At 35.9% G+C, this 23695-nt stretch overlaps 5 protein-coding genes across 14 annotated transcripts; 3 read left to right on the top strand and 2 right to left on the bottom strand.

The window, feature by feature from the left end:
- Positions 1–3703: 3703 nt before the first annotated feature.
- On the bottom strand, positions 3704–5669 carry LOC108339332 (putative pentatricopeptide repeat-containing protein At1g10330). The gene has a single exon (XM_017576470.2). It carries the CDS (start codon positions 5269–5271, stop codon positions 3865–3867), a length of 1407 nt encoding a protein of 468 aa, XP_017431959.2. The 5' UTR covers positions 5272–5669; the 3' UTR covers positions 3704–3864.
- Positions 5670–5789: 120 nt separating this feature from the next.
- Positions 5790–12860, top strand: LOC108340658 (uncharacterized). 2 transcript variants are annotated; one of them, XM_052877799.1, is made up of 6 exons: positions 5790–6046; positions 7150–7305; positions 7414–7546; positions 7638–7677; positions 12368–12506; positions 12584–12860. In XM_052877799.1, exons 1-5 carry the CDS (start codon positions 5810–5812, stop codon positions 12453–12455), a joined length of 654 nt encoding a protein of 217 aa, XP_052733759.1. In that variant the 5' UTR covers positions 5790–5809; the 3' UTR covers positions 12456–12506; positions 12584–12860. The 2 variants fall into 2 exon arrangements, with proteins under 2 accessions (XP_052733759.1, XP_052733760.1); XM_052877800.1 differs by lacking the exon at positions 12584–12860 and adding an exon at positions 7954–8020 and having other exon boundaries at positions 7638–7689; positions 12368–12505.
- LOC108340659 (RHOMBOID-like protein 2) lies at positions 11336–12357 on the top strand. Its single transcript, XM_017578175.2, has one exon. It carries the CDS (start codon positions 11345–11347, stop codon positions 11903–11905), a length of 561 nt encoding a protein of 186 aa, XP_017433664.1. The 5' UTR covers positions 11336–11344; the 3' UTR covers positions 11906–12357.
- A 949-nt stretch (positions 12861–13809) lies between the features above and the next one.
- On the top strand, positions 13810–17201 carry LOC108339616 (uncharacterized). 4 transcript variants are annotated; one of them, XM_017576776.2, is made up of 4 exons: positions 13810–13937; positions 14769–15691; positions 15796–15944; positions 16784–17201. In XM_017576776.2, the coding sequence occupies exons 2-4, from the start codon at positions 14789–14791 to the stop codon at positions 17031–17033; spliced, it is 1302 nt and encodes a 433-aa protein (XP_017432265.1). In that variant the 5' UTR covers positions 13810–13937; positions 14769–14788; the 3' UTR covers positions 17034–17201. The 4 variants fall into 4 exon arrangements, with proteins under 4 accessions (XP_017432265.1, XP_052734354.1, XP_017432266.1 ...); XM_052878393.1 differs by having other exon boundaries at positions 13840–13937; positions 14803–15691; XM_052878394.1 differs by having other exon boundaries at positions 13824–15691; positions 16834–16971.
- A 769-nt stretch (positions 17202–17970) lies between these two features.
- On the bottom strand, positions 17971–21014 carry LOC108338979 (protein NUCLEAR FUSION DEFECTIVE 6, mitochondrial). 6 transcript variants are annotated; one of them, XM_017576075.2, is made up of 4 exons: positions 20775–21013; positions 20565–20686; positions 19680–19731; positions 17971–18338 (listed from the first exon to the last, which is right to left on the bottom strand). In XM_017576075.2, the coding sequence occupies exons 1-3, from the start codon at positions 20930–20932 to the stop codon at positions 19724–19726; spliced, it is 288 nt and encodes a 95-aa protein (XP_017431564.1). In that variant the 5' UTR covers positions 20933–21013; the 3' UTR covers positions 17971–18338; positions 19680–19723. The 6 variants fall into 6 exon arrangements, with proteins under 6 accessions (XP_017431564.1, XP_017431567.1, XP_017431568.1 ...); XM_017576079.2 differs by lacking the exon at positions 17971–18338 and adding an exon at positions 18496–18883 and having other exon boundaries at positions 20775–21014; XM_017576076.2 differs by lacking the exon at positions 17971–18338 and adding an exon at positions 19188–19429 and having other exon boundaries at positions 20775–21014.
- Positions 21015–23695: the final 2681 nt, after the last annotated feature.

Raw genomic sequence — 23695 nt, 5'->3', positions numbered from 1 at the left:
GAGAAGAAGCAGGCTGACATAAGGTGTATGGATCTGAGGTTGGCCTACACTTTGTTCACGGAGGCTAGTGATTTGGTGTGACGGTATGAAGGCTGAGGAAGAGGATGCCTCTGACTCATGAGAGAAGAAGGAGATTTCCACAAATGAAGAGAAAAAAGGAAACCAGGGTTTCTGCTTTGAAAGAAATTGGGCCTGGGCCAAGCTTTTCCTCAATATCGGTTCTAATCTATATATCTTTGGTTTTATTAGATTTTTTTTTTATGTTTTTATTTTACTTTATGCAACCGTATATGTATTTTGCGATTTTTTTTCTTTGATTTTATTTTTTTTCACCGTAATTATTTGTCACACGTACACTTTTCTTGCACAGTTTATTTTACTATTATATTAGTATGTTTTCACATTCATTTATTTTTTTTTTTTATACTTATTTGCCATACTTGCGTAACTACTACTTTTACCTTATATTTTATAATTTCATTTTAAATACTTATGTAAATAATATTGTCATTTTTATAAATAGGTATGTAAATAATATCGTTGTTTCATTTCAAATGCTTAGTAAATATTATTCTTATTTTATATTAAATCCTTACGTAACTATTATTACTATTTTTATAATCTATTTTAAATATTTTTGTAAATACTATTTTTATATTAATAAAAATTACAAAAAAAAAAACAAGAGCAAAAATAAAAAAAACTGAATGGAAAAATCCTAAAAATTTAAATAATGGTGTGAGTGCTCGTGCGACCGTCCGCATCAGTCTAGCACTCAATACCCTCAAATTTCTTAAATAAGTAAATATTCGGTTAAGCACACGTGTGATCGTTCGCATCGTCCTTGTGCTAAAAAACCTTTTCTCTTTCTTAAAAAAAATTTTTGTTTTAAAGGTTAAGCACACGTGTGATCGCTCGCATCGTCCTTGTGCTAAAAACCTTTCCTCTTTCTTAAATAAAAATTACAAAAATCTGTTTCAAAGGTTAAGCACACGTGTGATCGCTCGCATCGTCCTTGTGCTAAAAAACCTTTTCTTTTTCTTAAATAAAAATTACAAAAAGTATGTTTCAAAGGTTAAGCACACGTGTGATCGCTCGCATCGTCCTTGTGCTAAAAACCTTTCTCTCTTATTTAAATAATTAAATAATGATATAAGTACTCGTGCGATCGTTCGCATCAGCCTAGTACTTAATATCTTCAATCTAAAAAAATTAAATAATGATATAAGTACTCGTGCGATCGTCCGCATCAGCCTAGTACTTAATATCTTCAATCTAAAAAATTAAATAATGATATAAGTACTCGTGCGATCGTCCGCATCAGCCTAGTACTTAATATCTTCAATCTAAAAAATTAAATAATGGTATGAGTGCTCGTGCGATCGTCCGCATCAGCCTAGCACTCAATACTCTTAAGTCTTCCTAAATAAGTAGATAACGGTATGAGTGCTCGTGTGATCGTTCGCATCGTCCTAGTGCTTAATATCGTTATTTCTCTTTTAAAAAATAATTAAAAATATTTAAATACCATTCTAAAGGTATGAGTACTCGTGTGACCGTTCGCGTCGGCCTAGTACTCATTACTTTCTTTTTCTCGAAAATATCAAAAACAAATATATAAAATCTTCAAAAATTAAAAACATCTGGCTTTTTTTCAAACAACAAACAGTCTTTCAAGCTAGAACTACGTGATCCTTGATTCTCCATCAAAAGTGGAGATACGTAGGAGCAAGGCTAGTACTTGTCAGGTTCACTTCCCAAAAATCCAAAATCATTTCCAAACAAAATTTTCAAACAATTTCCAAACAAATTTCTCAAATAGATTCAAAAGAACTACGTAACCCTGATTTCTCATTTTGAATGAGGATACGTAGGAGCAAGGTCAATCCTTGTCGGGCCCAAAAAAAACTAAAAAATATATTTTGTTTATTTAGACTTTTATTTTAGGGGATAGTTAAACATTTTGAAAACCACATCACATTCGCGCATTTAGTTAAAGGTACCGCCTTCGGGCAGGCGCTGTAGGGTGCTAATACCTTCCCTACGCGTAACCGACTCCCGAACCCAGAATCTGGTTTTCGTGGACCGTGTCTTATTATTTTATGGTTTTTTCCGTAGTTTTCCAGAATAAACTATGGTGGCGACTCCAAAATCTCTTTTCGAAACCCGTTTCTTTTTGGATCGTCGTCCCGTCGCGATTCCGGTTGCGACAGTAGTATATAAGTGAGTACAAACCTCACCTTACAAGTTGATTTTGTAAGATTGAGTTAGGCTTAAAATCCACTTCTTAACATGGTATCAGAGTCATGGGTTAAAGCGTATCCTAGCTAGACTTTTCATTTGTTTAGCCTATTATGCCAATCGCTATGGGGATATTTATTGTTTGTTGGGCATATTATTCCACCCGCTATCAGACCACCTATTAATATTTAATCATGCTCGAGATGTATATACCTCAGCATGAGATGGGTGTGTTGGAAGTGCCACATTGACTAGAGATAAGGTCAATTTATAGTATACATATGGGTGCAAATCTCACCTTACAAGCCAGTTTTGTAGATCCATAAGTTTGAGCCTATCCTAGCGAGATTTGTCATTTCTTGGGTCTATCGTGCTACCTACTATTGGGCTGTTGTCAGACCACCCATTAACGTGTCTAGTCCCACGCTCAAGATGTATATACCTCAGCGTGAAAGGATGTGTTGGAGACCTCTCATCGACTAGAGATAAGGTAAGTTTATAGTATATAAGTGGGTGCAAACCTCACCTTACAAGTTGGTTTTGTGGGGTTGAGTTAGGCTTAAAGTCTACTTCTTAACATGGTACCAAAGTTGAGTTAAAGCCTATCCTAGCGAAATTTGTTAGTCATTGGGCATATTATTTCACCCGCTATCAAACCAATATCGGATCATCCATTAATGTCTAATCCCACACTCGAGTGTATATACCTTGGCATGGGGGGGTGTTTGAAGTCCCATATCAACTAGAGATAAGACTAATTTAGACTATATAAGTGGGAGCAAACCTCACCTTACAAGCCGATTTTGTGGGATTGAGTTAGACTTAAAGTCCACTTCTTAACAAGGTATCAGAGTCATGGTCTAGAGTCTATCTTAATGAAATTTGTTGTTTCATCGGCCTATTGTGCCACCCGCTATCAAGAAATTTGTTGTTTGTTGGGCATATCATTTCACCCATTATCGGTCCATCCATAATGTGTAGTACATTAACTAATTATAAAGTCAGTTTAGAATATATAAATGGATGCAAACTTCACTTTACAAGTCGGTTTTGTGAGGTTGAGTTAGACTTAAAAGTCCACTTCTTAACATAATATCAAAGTCATGAGTTTGGAAGAGGTAATTTTTAGCTTTTAAATCCTTTAGCTTCAAGTTTTTTTCTTCAATCTCTTGTGCACCAGTTGCACCCGCAGTTAGCTCAGTAATCCCTAACTTAACAACAACTGACATGAGGAAGTTCTCCATCAACATATCTCAATAATCAAAATGATGCCCACCAAAGCAAGGAATTGAAGGCTACACATAATTGTCGTCTGTGACCACTTGAATGTGTTTTGAAAAGGACCTTTCGGAACGTGGCTCTAGATCCACAGTAAACTAAAGGGAAATGAATATGGAAAATAGAAGATAATGTATTTCTTATTAGATAAATAAAATATATATTGACTTTAAATAGTCTCCAATTAAACTACAACTCGTAAAAACATGATGCCCGGATATGCACAGTTACAGCTCCAAAACTACTAAACTGGTTCCTAAAGATTAGGTAGACTAAAAGTAACCTATTAGAAAAGAAGGGAAACAAAAAAGAATAACTGAAAGAGGACAGAGAACAGAAATATAATTATGTCAAATGAACCATACTGTATGCTGGAATTTTCTGAATTCCAGCCTCCATTATTTCCCTCCTTAGATCAGCAGCATGATCCCATCTTTCCTTCTCCGCATTCATGCTCGACAATAGCACATATTGCCCACCCTGTTGTCTCTGCAATTTAAGCATTTTTTTTCCTATTTCTTCGCCTAGTTCTATAGCTCCATGAATCCTGCATGCACCCAAAAAGGCTCCCAAAACAGATACATCAGGCTTAAAAGGCATATTTCTTATGATCTCAGCTGCTTCTTCGACATGCCCTGCTCTACCCAAGAGATCAACCACACATCCATAGTGCTTCATTATTGGTTCTATTCCAAAGTCCTGCCACATTGATCGAAATAACTCCAATCCTTCCCTGACAAAATTTCCACGAGCACATGCTGTAAGAACAGCAACAAGAGTAATGCTACTTGGTTTCAACCCATGAAGCTTCATCTTCTCAAACATGTCCAGAGCCTCCTTCTCTCTACCATTGCAAGCCAACGAAGAAATCATTGCATTCCAAGTGCATACCTTTCTGACAACCATTACTCTGAAAACCTTCTCAGCATTACTCAAGCACCCCATCTTCCCATAAAGATTTATCAACGAAGTTTCCACATTTACTCCTAACTTGGCCTCATTCACCACTACATATCCATGAATTTGCTTTCCACAATCAAGAGCCACTTTACCGTCTAAATTGGCACAAGAAGAGAGCACACTAGCACAAGTAGCCTCATTAGGCTTCACCAAACGAAGCACCACATCCTCATGACTCATCATCTTCCCGAAAAACCGAATTGAGGCACCAAAATTCCCATTCAAAGCAAAACCATTCACAACAGTTGTCCATGAGAAAACATCCCTTTGGGGCATGCGTTCAAAGAATTCCACAGCAGCCTCCATGTGCCCATTTATGGAAAAAGCATTGAGCATTGCATTGCACGCAACAATGCAAAACCTAGGAAATTCTTCAAACACCCTGTGTGCATGAGGAAGGAGGTGGTTTCTTGCATAAAGGGAAAGGAGAGCGGTGAGAATGAAGGGATCAGACAAAAGGCCACGCTTGACAGTTTGAGAGTGAAGGGTAGTGCCCAAAGGAAGAGGGGAAGATTTGAGAAGAGGAGGGAAAGTGTGACTGTTGGGTGGAGCTTGGTTTGCAAGCATATGAGTGAAAAGAAAAACCTTGCGTTTGTGTATAAGATAGGCACTGATGAGGGCGTTGTAGAGGAGAGTAGGCATCCATCGATCACTTAGTGATGATGATGGAGCATTTGAATGATGAAGAAGGTGGCCATTGGTGATTATAAAGGAATGAATTTGCTTCATTTGATTCGGAAGTTTCTTGCACCTTTGTGTTAGTTGCAACAAAAAACCACCTGAGTAACTCATAACACTAACTCTGACAAAAGTTGGAGACCTAATAAGAGAATTGGAGAAACAGTGTTGCCATCGGTTTTCAATGGCGTTTTGAAATCAAACAAATTCTAGAATTTTACTTTGGAAAGGTTACAACGTGAAATTCTTAGAGAATAAAACAATTGGCTATCATGCTCATGACCCAACTGAGAAATAGGAGAAAAGATTGTTGCTTTAGGCCTTCGATGGCGTTCTGAAATCAGATGCAAAAGTTTGAAACTATAACTCAATTCAACACCGTCATCTAAATAATTATATAATCCAATCCAATTTTACTGAAACCACTTTCTAATATCATTTGAGTTTCATGCATTTTGCCCAGAAGTGAAGAAAGTGTATTTATTGCATTAGGTCTTTTTAAACAGGAAAACGTAATTTTTATCTAATTTGTAAAAGAAAAAAAAAATGTTGAACTTGAAACGGTGCGTTTTGTGTTTGTTTGGTCCCATCCCAAGTTGGAGTTTTGCTATAAAAGCGAAAAAATCTCGAGTTTGGAGGGTAAAATTGGAGAATGGACGCTATTGGAAGTGGGTGTTGGGGGCTGTGGAAGTGGAATCCGCTACCGCAGTCTCGACGGCGTCGTGTACGTCGCAATTCCGGTTCGGCGGGTGCAACCGGCGGAGGTGGTTACCGGTTTCCGGTTAAGCAAGCGCTGACCGCGGCCTCCCTCGCCCTCACCGGCGACACAATCGCTCAGCTTAGCAACCGTTGGAAGAAAGCTAAGGAGGGTGGTGACAATATATCTCAGGTGAGCACAAAGATTGTGACTTAGAATATTGTTAATTCAATGAAGAGAAAACAAAATGGTGGCAAAAGGTGTGAATATGTATGACATTTTCTTGTAAAGGACGAGTGGTTTTACGTGAAATTAGTACCATGCGTTACTTCTTTTGAATTTTAGAAGAATTCGTACCCTTTCGGAATGTTGTTTATGTAAATTTAGAATGTTTGAAGGTTTCTGACAGATATTTTTTTAGTGTTACTGCTTGGTCATTTGGATGAACTTATTAACAAGTGGAGAACTGTTTATATGTTTTTCTAGTCACAATTGGTTACTGTTTTATCTGCTATATCTACAGATTCTATATGTGTATTAAATAGATACATGTAGATACATATCCAATACATATCAAACATAGAGATGTGGGTTTTTTTTTAAACGTTTATAATATGTCAGATACATATCTAAATGCATATGAATTTATAAAACATGATAATTGTATGATTGCAAATATGAAAATCGAAATTAAGATCATGCTTCTAGAGCATCACTATGAACAATAAAATTTATTAATCACTATCATCATATATTCTTCCTATTATTGCCTACAAATAAAAATAGTATCAATTTCGTTTCTTTCTTGAGATTGTCCACAACAAGGACAATTTTCATTAGGGACAATGATTCCACGTTTTTATTATATGCATGCTTCTATGTTTCATATTACTTTATTAGATTTCCATAACCTTTTTAAAGGCTTGGATAATTTATAGATACATATTTATCATGTATTAAAAAATACATATTGAATATGGATATGTGAAGTAAATTAATGCATTGGTGTTTCAAAGGTCAGAAACCATGTGCAAGGTCTTTTGATCATGTTGAGATGGTGGATGAGAGCTGCTATTTGTTTTCTTCTTAGCAATTGTTAGATATATTGTGTTAGATATATTGAGTTTTATGTTAATTAGGGAAACATAGACTTTTACTATTGTTTGATATTGGTAGATATTGTTTTTAAGAGAGATTAATCTTATACTTAGTTTTATTATATTCAATAGCAATAATAGTGCTCAGTAAAGATACTTAGAGGGTTTGTTATCATTAACCGAAAAGGACTGTTATAGGATGAACTATGGAGCCACCTTTCAGACCATGATTGGCTACGAGCCCTTCGAATGACTTCCTATGGACTCCTTTTGTATGGTCCTGGTTCTTATGCCTGGTACCAGTGTCTTGACCACTTTCTCCCCAAACCAACGGTACAGAACCTAATGTTAAAGGTACTATGCTTCATTTATAATTATATTTGATCTAATTTACGGGAGCTAGCTGGAATTAAGGATAGATGATACCTTCTATTTTCTCTGTTTCTTCCTCACTTCTGGCAGGTTTTACTAAACCAGATTGTGTTAGGTCCATGTGTCATTGCTGTTGTTTTTGCATGGAACAATTTATGGCAACGGAGGCTCTCTGAGCTTCCAGAAAAATACAGAAGAGATGCTCTTCCAACGTTACTTTATGGTAAATATTGTTGTCTAATTATTATGTATCACAACTTGATCATGCATACTTCACATAGGTTGATGCTAGCATTTGTATCTTGTCTTTGCAGGTTTTAGATTTTGGATCCCTGTCAGTGTATTAAATTTCTGGTGCGCATCTTCATATCCTTCAGTTTAATCTTCTATTTATGTTTATTATTTTCCCTTTTCTATTGAATTAGTTTGAATTTGGAAATTCCAAATACAAATGCAAAGAGGCAAAAAGGTTCTCTTAACAACTTCCCATAAAAAATGCTCTATTACAAATGAGAAAGGCATTTTCATCTGAACGGAACCATAAAATCTTAAGCTGAGCAATTTGAACAAATTCATTCTTATGACATATTTGCAGAATGAGTATTTTTTTTTCCTATTAAATATTCCTACCAGTGCTGGGAGGAGATTGATACTTCTTTTACACCATTTTATTGCTACCTAATCACAATTTATACAGGTATGTACTGTTATTCTAAACCCCTTAGTAGAAATAGGAATTGATACTAAGGGAACTTGAAAGTTGTAACAATTATTAACTCCTTGACAAGTGTACCAAATTGTAGAAATAGTAAAATTTGAAAGTTTAAGTATGGTTCCCCATGAGATTTACATTGTTTAGCAGCCAATGTAATTTTTGTACAAATTTGGACTAAAGACTTAAAGGCAAATATAATTCTAAATTCAAAGTAGTCAAAGCTACCAAACCTAAAATTATACCACTTGATTAGGATAAAAATTCACTAGGGTTATATTCATGAACTCAACTCAATTCACGTTTTCTAACCAATATATCTCTAACATAACTCCAACATTCACATAACAAGCTCACTTGTCCTAATTCCTTAGAGACAAATTCTAAACCTTAATGCAAAAATACTTATTCCCGAGTTCTTTTTTTCACAAGATTTGCATAAAGGGTTGATGTTTAGAATGACCAAGAGATATAAAATTATGTCTAGAATCATATACCTAAGTTGTTCAATCATTCGGGTCAAGTTCTAAAAGCATTTTCCAATGTTTAGAACTAGCCTAAGGCATAGATAACCAAACCACACAACACAGCACATCAAGAGATAATACAAGAGTCATGTAAGAGATTTATATTGCAAAAGAAAAACTGCACGTAGAATAAATTCATTACATCCAATCCCAATGAAAGCACGAATTAACTACTCGTAGACATTTGGAGTACAAAACTTAGCCAAGAGAATGATAAGCTTGAAGTGGGAATTCCTTCCAGTGTTTTTCCTCACATAGAAGCTCTCCAAGGGCCTCTGGTTTGTTCTCCCTCCAAAAGTCCCTTCAACATGTTCAGTTTTCACTTTTTAATACACTTTCAAAAAGTAGACTTTCATTGTGCGAGCATGGCTTCTCACTAGATGAGAAGTAGTTTTTTAAACAGGGCAAACTTTTGAATCTCACTCAGTGAGTACTGCTGGCCCAACAAATTCAACATTCTTCTCGTTGGGCGAGGCTTCTGGTTGTTGGGTGAAAAGGTCTCAAATTGACTTCAAGCTTTCATATCCCTACAAAAATTGATGAGAAAAATAGTAATCACTTCTATACCCAAAAAAAAATTGTTTAAACCGTAAATTTCAGCATCAAATGAATAAAGTTCATAGCATAAAAAAAAATCACGAGATTCAATTCATATGATAAAACAAGTTATTGTCACACTTATAAATAATTAAATTAGTTTATGTTGAATTTATCTAACATAATGAACAATGTGTCAAACAGGTAGTATAGTACCATAATAAGATTTGCAAGCTACTTTTATGTCTTGCATACGAAGTCTCTTCCTGGGCTTTAGTGAATGCCAACGTTGTAAAAGAACTACTGTTAGGACATAGGGTATGTGGATATAATGGGAAAGGGGATTAGGATAGGAGGCAGAGGAGTTGTATAAATAGTTGTTTGTTTAGTGGAGGGGGACTTTTGGTAGTTAGATTGTTGACAGGCTTTGTCCTGTGGAGGGGGTTAAGCCCTTTGTATCTGTAGTTGCACAGACCATTCTTTTATGAATAATACTCAGTTTAATTCCTTTGTCTCTATTTGTCTCTATTGTGTGCCTGTTACGTGTGGTGTTGGCGGAGACCGCTGCGATACGACACAACATGCAACAATTGATGAGGCTAATGGGTGGAGGAACTAATAATCATGATGGGAACTCTGAAGGGGGTAATAGTTCGGTGAATGATAATCACGAGAGACGTGATAATGGGGGAATACAACAGAATTGAAGAAAAAGAGTAGACCTACCGGGGTTTGAAGGGCAAGAACCACACAACTGGATCAACAGAGCGGAACGCTTCTTTGATATACAGAAAGTGGCGGAGGAAGACAAGGTAGAGCTCGCCTACATCAGCATGGAAGGTAGTGCGAGTTATTGGTTTAAGATCTGGAAAGACAAAGCCAAGAACCGTTCTTGGTTTGGCTTAAAAGCGGCGTTTATAAATCGTTTCGGAGCGGGATTTCGAGGAACTGTGTACGAGCAGCTGGCGACGTGCGACAATAAGGGTCGGTGGAGGAATTCACCAGGAGCTTCGAGATATTATTGGGTTAGACCCAAGGCTTATCGGAGGAACTTGCGTTAGGGTTTTTCCTGGCTGGGCTACGGGAAGAAATTAAGGGGCAAGTCCGCATCCAAGATCCTCAAGAATTGGAGGTTGCAGTGAGGATCGCGTGGGACGTGGAAGACGCAATATCCAGAGTGCGGGGAGGAGGTTGGAACGGCTTAAAGGTGAACCCAGTGGGTACGCGAGGCTCGACAACCATCGTTCGAGGAGAGGTCGAGCAACAGCCAGCGAACCGTTCAGGAGGAATGGAGGCGAGTGGGTCGAACCGAAGAGAAGGTCCGATGACGGTGAATAGCGAGAGAGGTGGAACCGTCAGAGGAGGCGACAATCGGGGGAGAATGGTAAGAAATTTACCTTATCCAGAATTTATTAAAAGACGGGAAGAAGGTCGATGTTTTCGGTGCGGGGGTCCTTTTGCACCAGGTCATCGTTGTTTGGAGAAGAGCTTGCGGGTGCTACTCTTGGCGGAAGACGAGGAGGACGAAGGGACAGAAAACGTGAACCAGGATGCGAAGCCCATGGAACTATCTGCTTGCTCAGTAGAGGGGTTGACACCAACCAGAACCATGAAATTAACAAGGCGAATTGGAGAAAGAAGAGTGGTGGTCCTCATAGACAGTGGGGCCAGCCATAACTATATTAGTCGGAGGGTGGTGGAGGAATTGAAGTTAGCAGTAACTGATACAAACCCATACACGGTGAGCCTTGGGGATGGTCACAAGAGGATATCTCGTGGACGTTGCGAGAAAATTCGAATAAATTTGGGGGAAGCCACGGTGGAGGAGGAATTGTACGTGTTCGAATTGGGGGAGTAGATGTAATCTTGGGGTTGGCATGGCTAGCGAAGCTTGGAAAGGTTATGATCAATTGGGGGGAGATGTCCATGGAATATATGTTGAAGGGTAAGAAGGTGACAGTAAAGGGTGATCCAGCGCTTTCCAGACAGCGGGTGGAACCCAAGGCCTTGTTGAAATTAGTGGATGCTGAGTCATGGGTACTAGTGTGGGATCTGGGCCTAGTGGAGCAAGAGGGGTGCGGTGAGTGGACTGGGGATTTGACAGGGGAACAACAAGCTGAATTTGCAGGCGCACTATGGGGTTTTTCAGGAGAGAGAAAGCCTGCCACCACCTCGTGATACAAAGCATCCTTACAGAATAAAATTTGAGACTTGGAAATTGGGTTTGATTGAGAGAAAAAAAATTATGGTCAGAAGAGATCTTGAGACTAGCGGTGGGAGAACCAAGAACAACAGAACAGAGGAAAACTACATTGCGCATGAGTCTTCTAATCTTTACGAAGCTGATACCCATTGGACATCATGGCTGGTTCCTATGTTTGTGGTTGCTAATATTGTTGTTTTTGTTATTTTCATGTACATCAACAATTGTCCCAAGAATAACCTTGGTCCCCAAGGTGGCGGCGTGGCCAAGTTCCTTGGAAGGTTCTCCTTCGAACTTAGGCAGGAGAATCCATATCTTGGTCCTTCTTCTTCAACATTGACCAAGATGGGAGCCCTTCGGTGGGATAATGTTGAGAACGGGCATCAAGGATGGAGACTTGTCACTTGCATTTGGTTACATGCTGGGATTATTCATTTGCTTGCTAACATGTTGAGTCTGGTATTCATTGGGATTCGTCTGGAACAACAATTCAGGTTTGTGAGGATTGGAGTTATATACCTTGTGACTATCCAGGATCAATATCCTGAGTTCAACCTTGTGGACAAGGTTGTTGAAGGAGAGGAGGGTAATGTTAGGACATAGGGTATGTGGATATAATAGGAAAGGGGATTAGGATAGGAGGCAAAGGAGTTGTATAAATAGTTGTTTGTTTAGTGGAGGGGGGACTTTTGGCAGTTAGATTGTTGACAGGCTTTGTCCTGTGGAGAGAAAGGACCGGATTGAATATTTTTTAACGAAATATGGAGTTTTACTGAATTTTTTTAAAAGGTAGGATTACTTTGAACCAAACCCCTAAAAGTAGGGACCAAATGATGTATTAAACCATATAAATAACATTTAACTCTCCACCTTTTAAATCCCTTGATGAGGGATTTATTCTAGAGGGGCCTGTGCTCATGTCAGTATAACGGTGATGAACTTCACTATTTTGAGCATACTTTCTCTAGTTTTCAAATGTCAGTAATCATCTAGTTATTTATGGTTTGAATTGTTTACATAGCCAGTCTTACATAGTTGGCTATTTTTGTGGTGTATGTATAATAGGGTGGTGCCTCTTCAAACTCGAGTGGCTTTCATGTCAATGGGTTCAATCTTCTGGAATTTCTACTTGTCATCAACAATGACCAAGTAAAATGCATTGTTTACCAGCAAGTTGCTTTGTTTGCAATTTTTACATTGTGAGGTATGTTGTGAATACTTTATTTTTGTTCACCTTTTATAAGTTGGATGCTAACTTACATCAACCCTTGTCTTTTGTAGTTTAATCAGAATCTGATAGTGTTGGGTGAGGAAAATTGTGGAGGATGAGTTATGACTTGGAAGTTGGATGTTACCATTGCTCCCATATGCATGAAAAAAATAGTTACATTTTTTCTTTTTTGTTGACAATTGTAAACTTTAACTTTCACATGAAAAGTTATACGGTAGGGTGTTAGCTTTCAAGAAGGAATGCTACTAATTTTGGATAATTTGTGTTCGTTATTATGGATGACTGTTGAATCTGATTATCATAAAAGGTGAGAACAATTTTCGCTCACTATATGCAATTAATTAATTGTAACTAAATCTAATTAATTATTATTATTAAAGTTTATAATCCTTTGTAAAAATTACCAGTTTACTTTCTACTCTCTCAGATGATTTTCGGATTGCATTTCTGTAAATTTTCTCCACAGAAATTCACACAGATGTAGTAACATATCTTTAATTATTTCTCATGTGGAAATTAAATTATATTTTTTTAAATTATTGAAACACTCATTCACTAGTTAGCAAATAAAGAGAGTAGTTATATATTTTTAATTAGTTTTTCTAACCAGGAAACTTATACAATTTTAATTTTTGAAACAACCATTCACTTGTTAGCAAATAAAGAGATATTACACATATTTTTTATTCATCAAATGAGTTGAATCGGTATGAATATTTGTAGGATCAATTTGAATTCTGAAATCAATATATAATTGTTAGTCTCCTAAGCTAAGACAATATATTCGTTGACGAATTAAAAAAAACAAACAAAACATTTGAAATACATATAAACAAAAATAATCAATGAAAACAATTTGGCATTTTCTTATATAACATAATTGAGGTAATATAGTAATTTAATATCATTAAAATTTAAAATATATATTCATACAATTTGATAATAAATTTAAATAACATTAGCAAATATAATATATATAAAAATTATCACTAAAATAATGTAAAAATATACAATAGATACCAAAATTATCATTAAAATGGTGTTAATAAATGAAATTTGATACTAAAGTTTATAATTATTACTATTAGTTCAATTATTCATTACTTTAGCATTTGAAGTAATATAAAAAAATTATTATTATCATAAAGAATCCTGAAATTATAAAATATTCATAAAATTTAATTTGAGTACGTACCGTTAAAATCAGGAGTTGTTAAAATAAATTTAGTTATTATAATTAAATTTTAAAGTATGATGTTATGAATTAAAAAACAATAAATTTAGTAAGAAAAAGTTATCGTGTGGTAAGGTGTCTACGTCCTTAGCTAGTGAAGTGAAGTGAAGATCAATTTCCCAATTCAATCCATCGCTGCTCCCTTCCACTCACCGCTGCTGATCAACACCGTACTTCTCTACCCATTGCACTTTCTTCATTCTTAATCGATAATCATCTTCAAACTTTACCTATTTTTTTCTTCTTTAACCTCATTTTCTTGAATATATTAGGTAAAAAAAAATTGGCTTTTGAAGAAGTTGGGGCTATTTTTTATGTTAGACCCTGCACAAAATGAATCAACTTTTGGTTTCTTGGAAGAAAACATTAATAAATAAGTTTCTACCGTTTGATTTGGTTATACCACTCTCATGATTTTAAATTGCGGTTGTGGTCTTGCTGGATTCTTGATCTTGCGGGAAGATTGTGGATGATGGACCTGGGGTTGTGAACCACAGTTGAAAACCATGAATACCCATTAAAAAAAGTTGCTAATTTGTCGAATCTTTGGTCCTTTACGTGTTGTAACTCAATTGCTGTGTAAGACTAGAGGCAAAAAGACAGCAGCTTTCTAACTGTATTATAACTTAATTGTAATTAGAGGATGATTTATTATTAGACCACTGTTTTTCCAAAATATTGTAATTGGTTAGAAATTTAGAGGAATGGTGTAAGTTGAGTTGTTTTTTATCGACTTGGAGTAATTCATGATTTTAGGTAGTACGTTACCATGGAGCTCTTCATATGTAGTGTAGTTTTGCTTCCATGGGTGTAGTTCCGAAACACTAAACAGGCCACGTGTGTTTCAGTATTCTCTTTTTAGATTCTTTGATTTCTTAAAAGTACCGTGTACTCAGGTATTTTTGAATCTTATGTGTTTTGCCACTCTCATTCATGTTCAGACCTTGAATTTTGAATTTCTCTAAAACTTCAAATCTCCCTCACCCCTTTTTCTGGTTTAGATTTGGTTCTTTTCTAAATCATGGGATACTACAGAAGGGGAGCTCTTGATCACCTTCGCATCTTGGCTTCGAGATTTATGTGTCAAAATCCAACTTTTCGGCATAGTTTTACGAGTTGCAAATCTTGGTATTTAGATTCAGGTTCAAAAGGGGCTATCTTTAATGGGTTCTCTTCGTGGTGTTCGATTTCTCAGAGACTGGGGGCACAAGGTGTTGTTGGAGTTAATGGTAACTTTCACAATCTCTTTCCTTTGGGGGCTAAGAGATTTTACTGTATTGATCAATATAATGTGCAACATTTCAAGCCAAGGGGACTAAGGCATTGGTTTAAGAATGTTAGACATCTTTGTGTTGTGATGGTTGGTTCAGGGGTTTTAATCACTGTTTATTTTGGGAACTTGGAAACGGTTCCTTGTACCAACCGAACCCATTTGGTTCTGTTGTCCAAAGCATTTGAGAGGAGGCTTGGGGAAAACGAGTTTGAACAAATTAAAGTCACTTTTAAGGGGAAGATATTGCCTCCAATAAATCCTCAAAGTGTGAGAGTGACAATGATAGCTAGGGAAATAGTTGATGCATTACAGAGAGGGTTGAGGAAGGATAATGCATCAGAGCATACTATGCTGGTTGAAGGAGATGGAAGGGAGACATGGAGTGCATTGGTTGGGAGTGAAGAGAAGGTTGAAAGGAGTTGGCACCGGGGGGATAAGATTCTTGATGAGAAAAATTGCTGGAAATATGATCAGCAAAGACGGTCAAAAGCTACTACCTCACATTTGGATGGATTGAATTGGGAAATTTTGATCGTAAATGAGCCTGTTGTTAATGCCCTCTGCTTACCTGGTGGGAAGATAGTTTTGTTCTCTGGTTTGTTTGAGCATTTTCAAAGTGATGCAGAGATAGCAACTATTATTGGGCACGAGGTATTATACTTGTGCTTGGTTTAAGCTTACATAGTACAACTTACTAATTTGTTATTTGCACATATGATATGCAAACATTTTATACAGATTTTGGTTTTAATTAGGTTGGGCATGCTGTTGCAAGACACAGTGCAGAGGGGATTACAAAGAAGCTGTCGTTTGGTATTCTACAATTGATACTTTATCAGCTTGTCATACCTGATATTGTCAACATAGTGTCATCCGTTTTCTTCCACCTACCTTTCTCCAGGCGGTATGCTTTGTTCATTTTCCCTTTCTAACCAATTTATTTTCTGTGTGGTTTTTTGATTTATATTAAGTGCGGAGCAATGCTGTTGCTGCTTTATTTTCCTTCCAATAAATTGTTTTGCTGGACTAAACAGAACTAAGAGTTTATAACAATTTCACTGTTGAACTTTATACTTCATTTTTTTCTTACATGTTAAACATAGTTTGAGCTTCTGATAGCAATTAATTTTCTATAAATCGATTTAGATTCTATTACATTACAGGAGAATAGAGTAAAGAAAAACAGAACCAATTCAAGCTTACTATTACTTTTAGTGTAACTTAAATAAATATTGTATACTGATGTAATCTTTTGTACCATGGTGAGATGAATCAACTGATATAGATACAAGTTGAATGGCACTGTTGATGTTAGTTGCTGTTGCATAACTACAATCAATAATTTTCCTTTCCAATGAGACTCCTAATCACAAGAGTAAAAGAACATACGATTGATTTCTGGAACAACCTCATGGTATTGGTAAAAGTAACTCTAAATCTAGTTGATTGGTATGACTCCAACTAGTCCAGACATTTCTGAAAAAGAAAATACCATTCACCATTGATATAATCAATGCATAAGAATCATGTGAATGTAGGACTTTTTACACGATTCTTCAATGCATTAATTTCATGCTTATAGGATTCCCATCGTGGTAAAGCTTTTAAGATTATTGTCATTATAAGAACCATTTGTGGTGCAATGCTTGTTATCTAGGGATCAATAGAGCAAATATATCTCTAATGCTGGTGTTCTTGGACTACAAATTTTGTAATATACCTAATTTATTCACTTTTTTTTAGGATGGAAATAGAAGCTGATTACATTGGGTTGCTGCTAATTGCATCAGCAGGCTATGATCCCCGGGTGGCACCTGGAGTGTATGAAAAGTTGGGAAAAATTGCTGGTGATTCTACGCGTATGGATTATCTCTCTTCCCACCCTTCTGGTATACAAAGAGCAGAATTGCTGGCACAAGCTAAGATAATGGAAGAAGCATTTAGCATATATAGAGATGTAAGAGAAGGACGTAGGGTTGAAGCTTTTCTTTAGGATTGTGCCTGCATCTGTTTGTTAGAATACTGCTTTTTTTCTTGTGCCACTGTTGAAATATAACGTTTTGCTCCTATGTGTATCAAATTTCCTAAGATTTGTAAATAGTGTGTGGCTAAATATCTATTATTGTATTATAATTTAGAAAAAGATTCCCAATTGACACGACATAGTTTTATTTTTCCTCTTTTGAATACACTATTATTCTAACTATTGAAAAAAATCAACCCAACTATCTCTCAATCACTTATTTCTTTCAATCTATTTCTTTTATCCTTATTTCTAAATTAACTTTTATGATTTTTTTTTTTAAGTTTCAGAGTTAAAAATAAAGTTATAATACCATTTAAATTGTTCGTTGCAAATTTAATATATAGTTTATAAATTCAAAGCTATTTTATATAAATATTAATCGTAATAGGATTTAATATATTTTAAAATGAGTATCATTAACACTTTTAATTGTATCAAGAATATTTATATTGTTCAATATAGAAGTTGAAATACAATTTAATGTTAAGAAAAAGAAATACCTCGCTCATGTCATACCTATGACTTAGTATTAATGTTAAAATATTTTTGTTGAAAGAATAAATCTTAGAAGTTGTAATTAGAGGATAGGACTCGTTTGTAAAAGATTGCAATTTTTACTTACCCTTAGCTAAAACAAGCTCAAGTTCCGCCGTTTTTTTAGAAAATTGCCAAGCAATCGCGATATTTTATGCAATGAAATACAAAGGAATTTATGAGCAGTTTTTAAAGGATTAAAAATGAGTTTTATAGTACATGAACTAAATTTAAGGCTGCAAACATGCAAAGTAAACAACGGCATATATCATTTACTCTATTATCATTGCAAATATTTTTTGTGCACTGCCACGAATGCAGTTTGCAAAATAGAGTTGAACAATTTATTGACTATACCAATCAATTATGATTTCGACAACAGTTCAATTTTAAATACTCCAATTTTGTGAGAGGATACATATTAATCTGGTTTGTTGAAACATACTACCTGTAATTAAAATTTGTAGGCCACCACAACAGAAAAGCGAAAGATTAACAAACATGAAACATGTACCAATCAAATACGATGTAAATTATGCTAATCGGGTAACTTAGCAGACTTCAGAGTTTAAACTTCCGTAAGAAACATACTCTAATCTTGTGGAGATACTAAAACCTTTAGGAGATAAATGAACACTATTGAGGCAACTGGTGGCAAATCCCTTCAAATATGGAAGGCAATGAAAGTGACATGCATGATTCTGCATGGCAGGTTTGCTTTTAGGGGAATTCACAGACCTATACAAGCAAAACAATGAATCAGAATTTAATGAGGGGGAGCAGGGGGATTTGACAGAAACCTAGAATTTGAGAGTTCAGGTATTCAGAGCTCAAATTACATTAAATTTTGAAGCAAAAAAAAAAACAACTTTGGTAGCCACTACAACGTTTCGAATATCATAAACCCTTTTTATACAGAAAGATAACAGTCTAGAGATAAACAAGTTTCCACGTCAACGTGAACATTCTAATTAATATGGACAAACAAAAGGAAACTTCATTGGTACTAAGCAGTGCATTTCGATTATTTGCCTTTCGGTACTAGTGCTCATATGGATGAAAAATAGTAAGCCGAATGATTTTTATCATCTTAAATAGGAAGGAAATTAAATACATGTGGTCTAGGTTTTAAAGTTCCCTTTTGGGAATCAACTTGCTTCTACAATGGCCAAGTCAAATTTCCAAATGTTTTCGGCGACACGTTTCATGCATTGCAGATTTTTATGCAAAAAGCTTGCTTCAATCTTCTTAATCCGAATGATATCAAACATCATCATTGCAATCTGATTAAACAAGAAAGATCAGTATATTACACCTTAATTCCCGATGGTCCCTACAATGCATGACCACAACAGGCTAGAAAATTAGGGAGCAAAAATGAAATATTGTAATTATGGCTATTTATTATACAAAATTCAGCAGAACTATCACGTAAGACAGATATACAGAATTCTCCCAAGTGTGCAGTTAATTAGTAATTGTAGAAGGCATATAATAAAATCATTTCTAAAATAGTCTTTATCTCTATCTTTTCATCAACAATTTATCGCACATTGATTATTTTCATAAGAACAAAGACGCACAAGATGCTCGAAATGGTTCATCTATATAAAGAGAACAAAAACCTCCAGTGTAAACAAAAAAATGTTCCGCAACATGACACACAGACGCACAAAAATGTGCTCAAAATAATGTTTAATAGTTAGTTATAGATGCCTAGAATTTATTACTGGTAAAAACAAAATCTTGTTTCAAGCTGAACATCAAATCATAGAAAGTCCCGGCAATCCCATCTACGCCTCTTGATCTTCAAGTAGTCTGCTTTTGGCCTACAACCAAAAGGAGTAGGTATGGCTTCACTAAATGGTTTAGTTAAATGGGTGCGGGCAAACAAATGATGCAGGGAAGAAACCAATCCACTAATCTTACATACAAGATTAGTAGTTATAGAAACACATGGTCAAGCATCAGACAGACAAAATGCCCGGTGTCAATGAATATGGTGATATTAGATTACGCATGTATCTTGCACGCTTTGTCAAATATTAAATCTCGTACAAGAATTGATAGAAAACATACCCGAAAATTAATTGTAGAAAGAACATCATGGAATCCTAGAGATGCTAGCTACCTAATTCAGAAGAAAAATCCAATTGTCAGGAAATCACAATGAATGCAAACTAGTTAACCTAAACAGACGGAGTACTTAGCCCAAATTTTCCCTAGCTCCCTCTAATATTTTTTACCAAAGAAAAAATGTACACATCTTCTGAATTCCTTTAAAATTAATTATCTGATCCACATTGAATATACCAACCAGTTTGAAAAGTAGTAAGATTATTTGGGATTTGGCTCTTATAGGATATAAAAAGAAAAGGTTCATAATTCAAAACGTTTAGTGCATTACTGACTTATATTCAGTTCTTCCATAACTAATTCCAATTCCACGTTTCAAGCTAAAGCATGTAAACACGAAGTGATGGAATCAGAATCAATTCGGGTAGTTATGGAAACACAAACTTGAATCTGTTAAGCATGTAAACATAATATTAACAGATGATTTTTTCATTAATGACCTAAGATCTGATGCTCTTTAAAGTGAACTTAGACGAAATAGTTCGGAGTTATGTCCGTTGACTATACAGAGACACCAACCACCAGGATTATCCATTCAAACTGTCTTTTCAGGATAATAAAATGCACATACGCATGTACAGCAACAAAATTCAAGTACCAACCGCTACATCCCGGAAGTAATCCATAATTCTTATAACCCACAACTACCAAATTTTCCAGTTTCTTTTAAAGTGCACCTCCCACGGAAAGGACTCCAATTCAAAAAGATAACCCGTTGTGAATCTTTTATACTATGTATGGAGTCAACAATGTTACTAAGTCAAAGGCGTTCGAAATTTCATTCGAATACATTGAACATTTTAAAAGTGTTAGTGCAACTGACGATACCTTCGGGAATCCAAGCGGACGTGCGGCTTGAAATTGAAAGCATGGAATTCATGAGCGCAGAAGCAGTGGCCGTGTGGTACGGCATCATCGATACCACACATGAACTCAACTCCACAGGCAACCTTATACGCAACACAGTGGTATTAGCTACTAACACAGTAACAACACAAAGAAGCTTCCATGAAATGCATTGAAGGTGTTCGTTATTACCTGAGAGTGGATTGCGAGAGAGGTCTATTGGACGCGATGCGAAACGGAGAACGAGCCGTTTTGGCTTCCGAGGCGACGCGAAACGCCGAACGACCGGCGGAGCATGATCGAAATATTGATCTGGCGGCGGCGGATGACATTTTCGTGATCGGAATCATTTGATATCGGCGAAGGGTTTGGAAGTCTAAAACCCTATCTCTTGAATGACTGACACTGTACCTGTCAGACCGTCATTAGCCTCGACCCAAAACATGCACGGCCCGACAAAATAAAATATTTTCCTCTTGCACCCTCATAATTTTTATATGCAATATCGTAATTTTTAGAATAACTATTTTATCTAATAAATTTTACTTTTAGTTGATTTGAGATTTTTAACCGCATTAATTTAAAAAACAATTATGTACAAATAAAAAACAAAATGAAAATAAAATAAAAATCAGTATTTTGCATAAATTAATTTTTTTATAAACACAAGTAAACAAAATTAAATAAGACAATAAGAGCAAACTTGTAAAAATTAATTTAAGACAAAATAATTTTAGTTTAAAATACTTTTATTTCCTTAATTATTTATGCTTTATTTATTTGCAGAGAGAATATGATATGTTTAGTGTGTAAAGACTGAGAAGAGTTAGTCTTAAGAGTAAACAAGCGGCAACAGATAATGGGACTGAAAGTATAATAATAAAATAAGCTAATATATATATATATATATATATATATATACTGGATTTAAAGTTCTTTCATTATCTCAGAAACTTGTATCGCTCTTCAAAGCCACTCTCTTCCTTGTCCTCTCTTCTCTGTCTTCTCTCTTCCATTTCTCCTCATTGAGTTGTTGGATTTCCGATCAGGAGGTGCCCAGACCTCCACGGCGTAGAGAGCTCCATAACTGACCGATCAGTTTCTTCGTTATAGCTGGGTAAGTTGTTTTCCCTTTTCTCCGCATGTTCTTGAGCTGGATCATGTGATTTCTACTGGTTGCATGTAACTAGTAGCGTTATTCCTATACTTTCTGTCAAACTCTAGCTCTAAGAGCTGTTTCTATCATCAATATTTGGTGGTTTGTAGATTTTGGTTGAGTTCATTGTTGTGTGAGGTATTGTTGGGGCTTTCCGGTGAGCTGTGTTGTGTGACCTTTGAGGTAAGGGGAGCTAGAATATTTCTTTAAATTGGTTGCATGAGGTGTATGTATACTAAATTCTGGATTGGTGTACTGTTTGGAGTTGTATTTTACGTTTTTTAGTATATTGTGTGGTATGTGTTGAAATGTGAAATCTGTGAATTGTGTTGTGATGTTATGAACTGAGTGGATGAGTTTAATTTACTATAATTGATTAGGTTGGGAGTGATTTGGGGTGTGAAATCTGTTACAGTATTGTTTAGATAGAAAGCATGGTAAATTGGTAGTGTTTTAAGTTATTTTGGAGGAAGTGAGATAGTGAATTTGAGAGTTAGGAGTCTAGGGCTCTTGTAGTCTGTTGAGACAGTATAAGGAGGTTAGTTGTGACTATTTAGAGTCATCAAACTGGTCAAAAATAGGTGCAAAGTAGTAGAATTGGATGTGGGTCCCTAAGTTGTGGAAATCGGTGTTTTAAAGTTGAATTTGAGTCTTAATCACTCTAGATTTGTAGTAAGGAGGGTTAGATCATCTAGATAAGTTTAATTAAGTATAAAACACGAATTAGGAGTGTTAGAAGTTGGGAAAAATGACTAGAAATGGTAAAGGGTGTGTGAGTTGCATAATTCTACAAAATTTGCGTTCTGCAGATTATGCAGACTCGCTAAGCGAATTGTTTCGCACAACGAGTCACCCTGGCGAGATGCTCTCTGTCAGGGCATTCGCACAACGAATTGGTGCGTTGTGCGAATGGCTAGATATGGTTGCTCTCTGTTTGGTGATTCGCATAGCAAATATGGGCGTTGTGCGATTGGTGGTTGCCTGGGAAAATGCTAGTTTAATTCGAATAGCGAATTTGGGGCTCTATGTGAGGGTTTAGGGTCTCATAATGTATAGCAGAATTTTCAGTTTAACTGAGCGCACAAACTTGGTGCGCTGAGCGAATGGACTTTAGCTGAGCGCACAGGCTTGGTGCGCTGAGCGAATGTGAGTGAGTAAAACCCATTGTTTCTGTTATTCGAACAACGAGTTTGGTGCGCTGAGCGACTTGCCCAGAACATGTTTTTATTCTTTTTATTCCTGTTTTCTGATAACCTTGAGCTATGTTTTGATTAATAGAATGGTGTAAAAGTATCTATGATATTGTATGATCAGTGAGGTTATATGTTTGGATTCAATGTGATAATGTTATGGTATTTGGTTGTTTATGTCTTGAGTTAAGTTTTAAAGTGACAGTATGGTTGATGTTGAAAGGGGAAAGTATGGTTATTGGACGTAATTCCATGATCCTCAAGGAGAGAATTTATGGTGGTGCCCTCAGTATGTTTAGAATTATTTACATGACCCGTCATAGCTCGGCAATCATTCTAAGTCCGGACGAGTCAAGTTTAAAGTGTAACAAGTTATGATGTGTGATCCAGTTTACTTGATATAAGCATGTATGTTGTGTGTTATTGTAATAGTATGATTTCTTGTATATCTAGCCCACCCTTGCTTCTGTGTTTGTCTGCCTGTGTATTGTTTTTTCTTTTGCGATGATCACCTTAATGGTGGGAGTTTAGGGATGCAATCTTTTCAGTTGGCTAAACGAGAAGTTAGATGAGAAGTTTGAAGTGTAGGTTGTGCTTTTGGTCCTTCATTTGAAAAATTTTATTCTTCGCAAATCTATAGTTTGTTGTATCATTATCTATGTAATGTTCATTTTAGTAGTTTCATATTACTAAATTGGGATGTTACATAATAAAGAGAAAATGGTAGTGAAAAAAAAAGAAAAAGATGTCGACCACACGATTCCTAT

Source organism: Vigna angularis, chromosome 5, assembly GCF_016808095.1.
Source record: "Vigna angularis cultivar LongXiaoDou No.4 chromosome 5, ASM1680809v1, whole genome shotgun sequence".
Taxonomy (NCBI): Eukaryota; Viridiplantae; Streptophyta; class Magnoliopsida; order Fabales; family Fabaceae; genus Vigna; species Vigna angularis.
The sequence above is the reverse complement of the archived record's forward strand: the minus strand, read 5'-3'. Positions and strand labels throughout refer to the sequence as shown.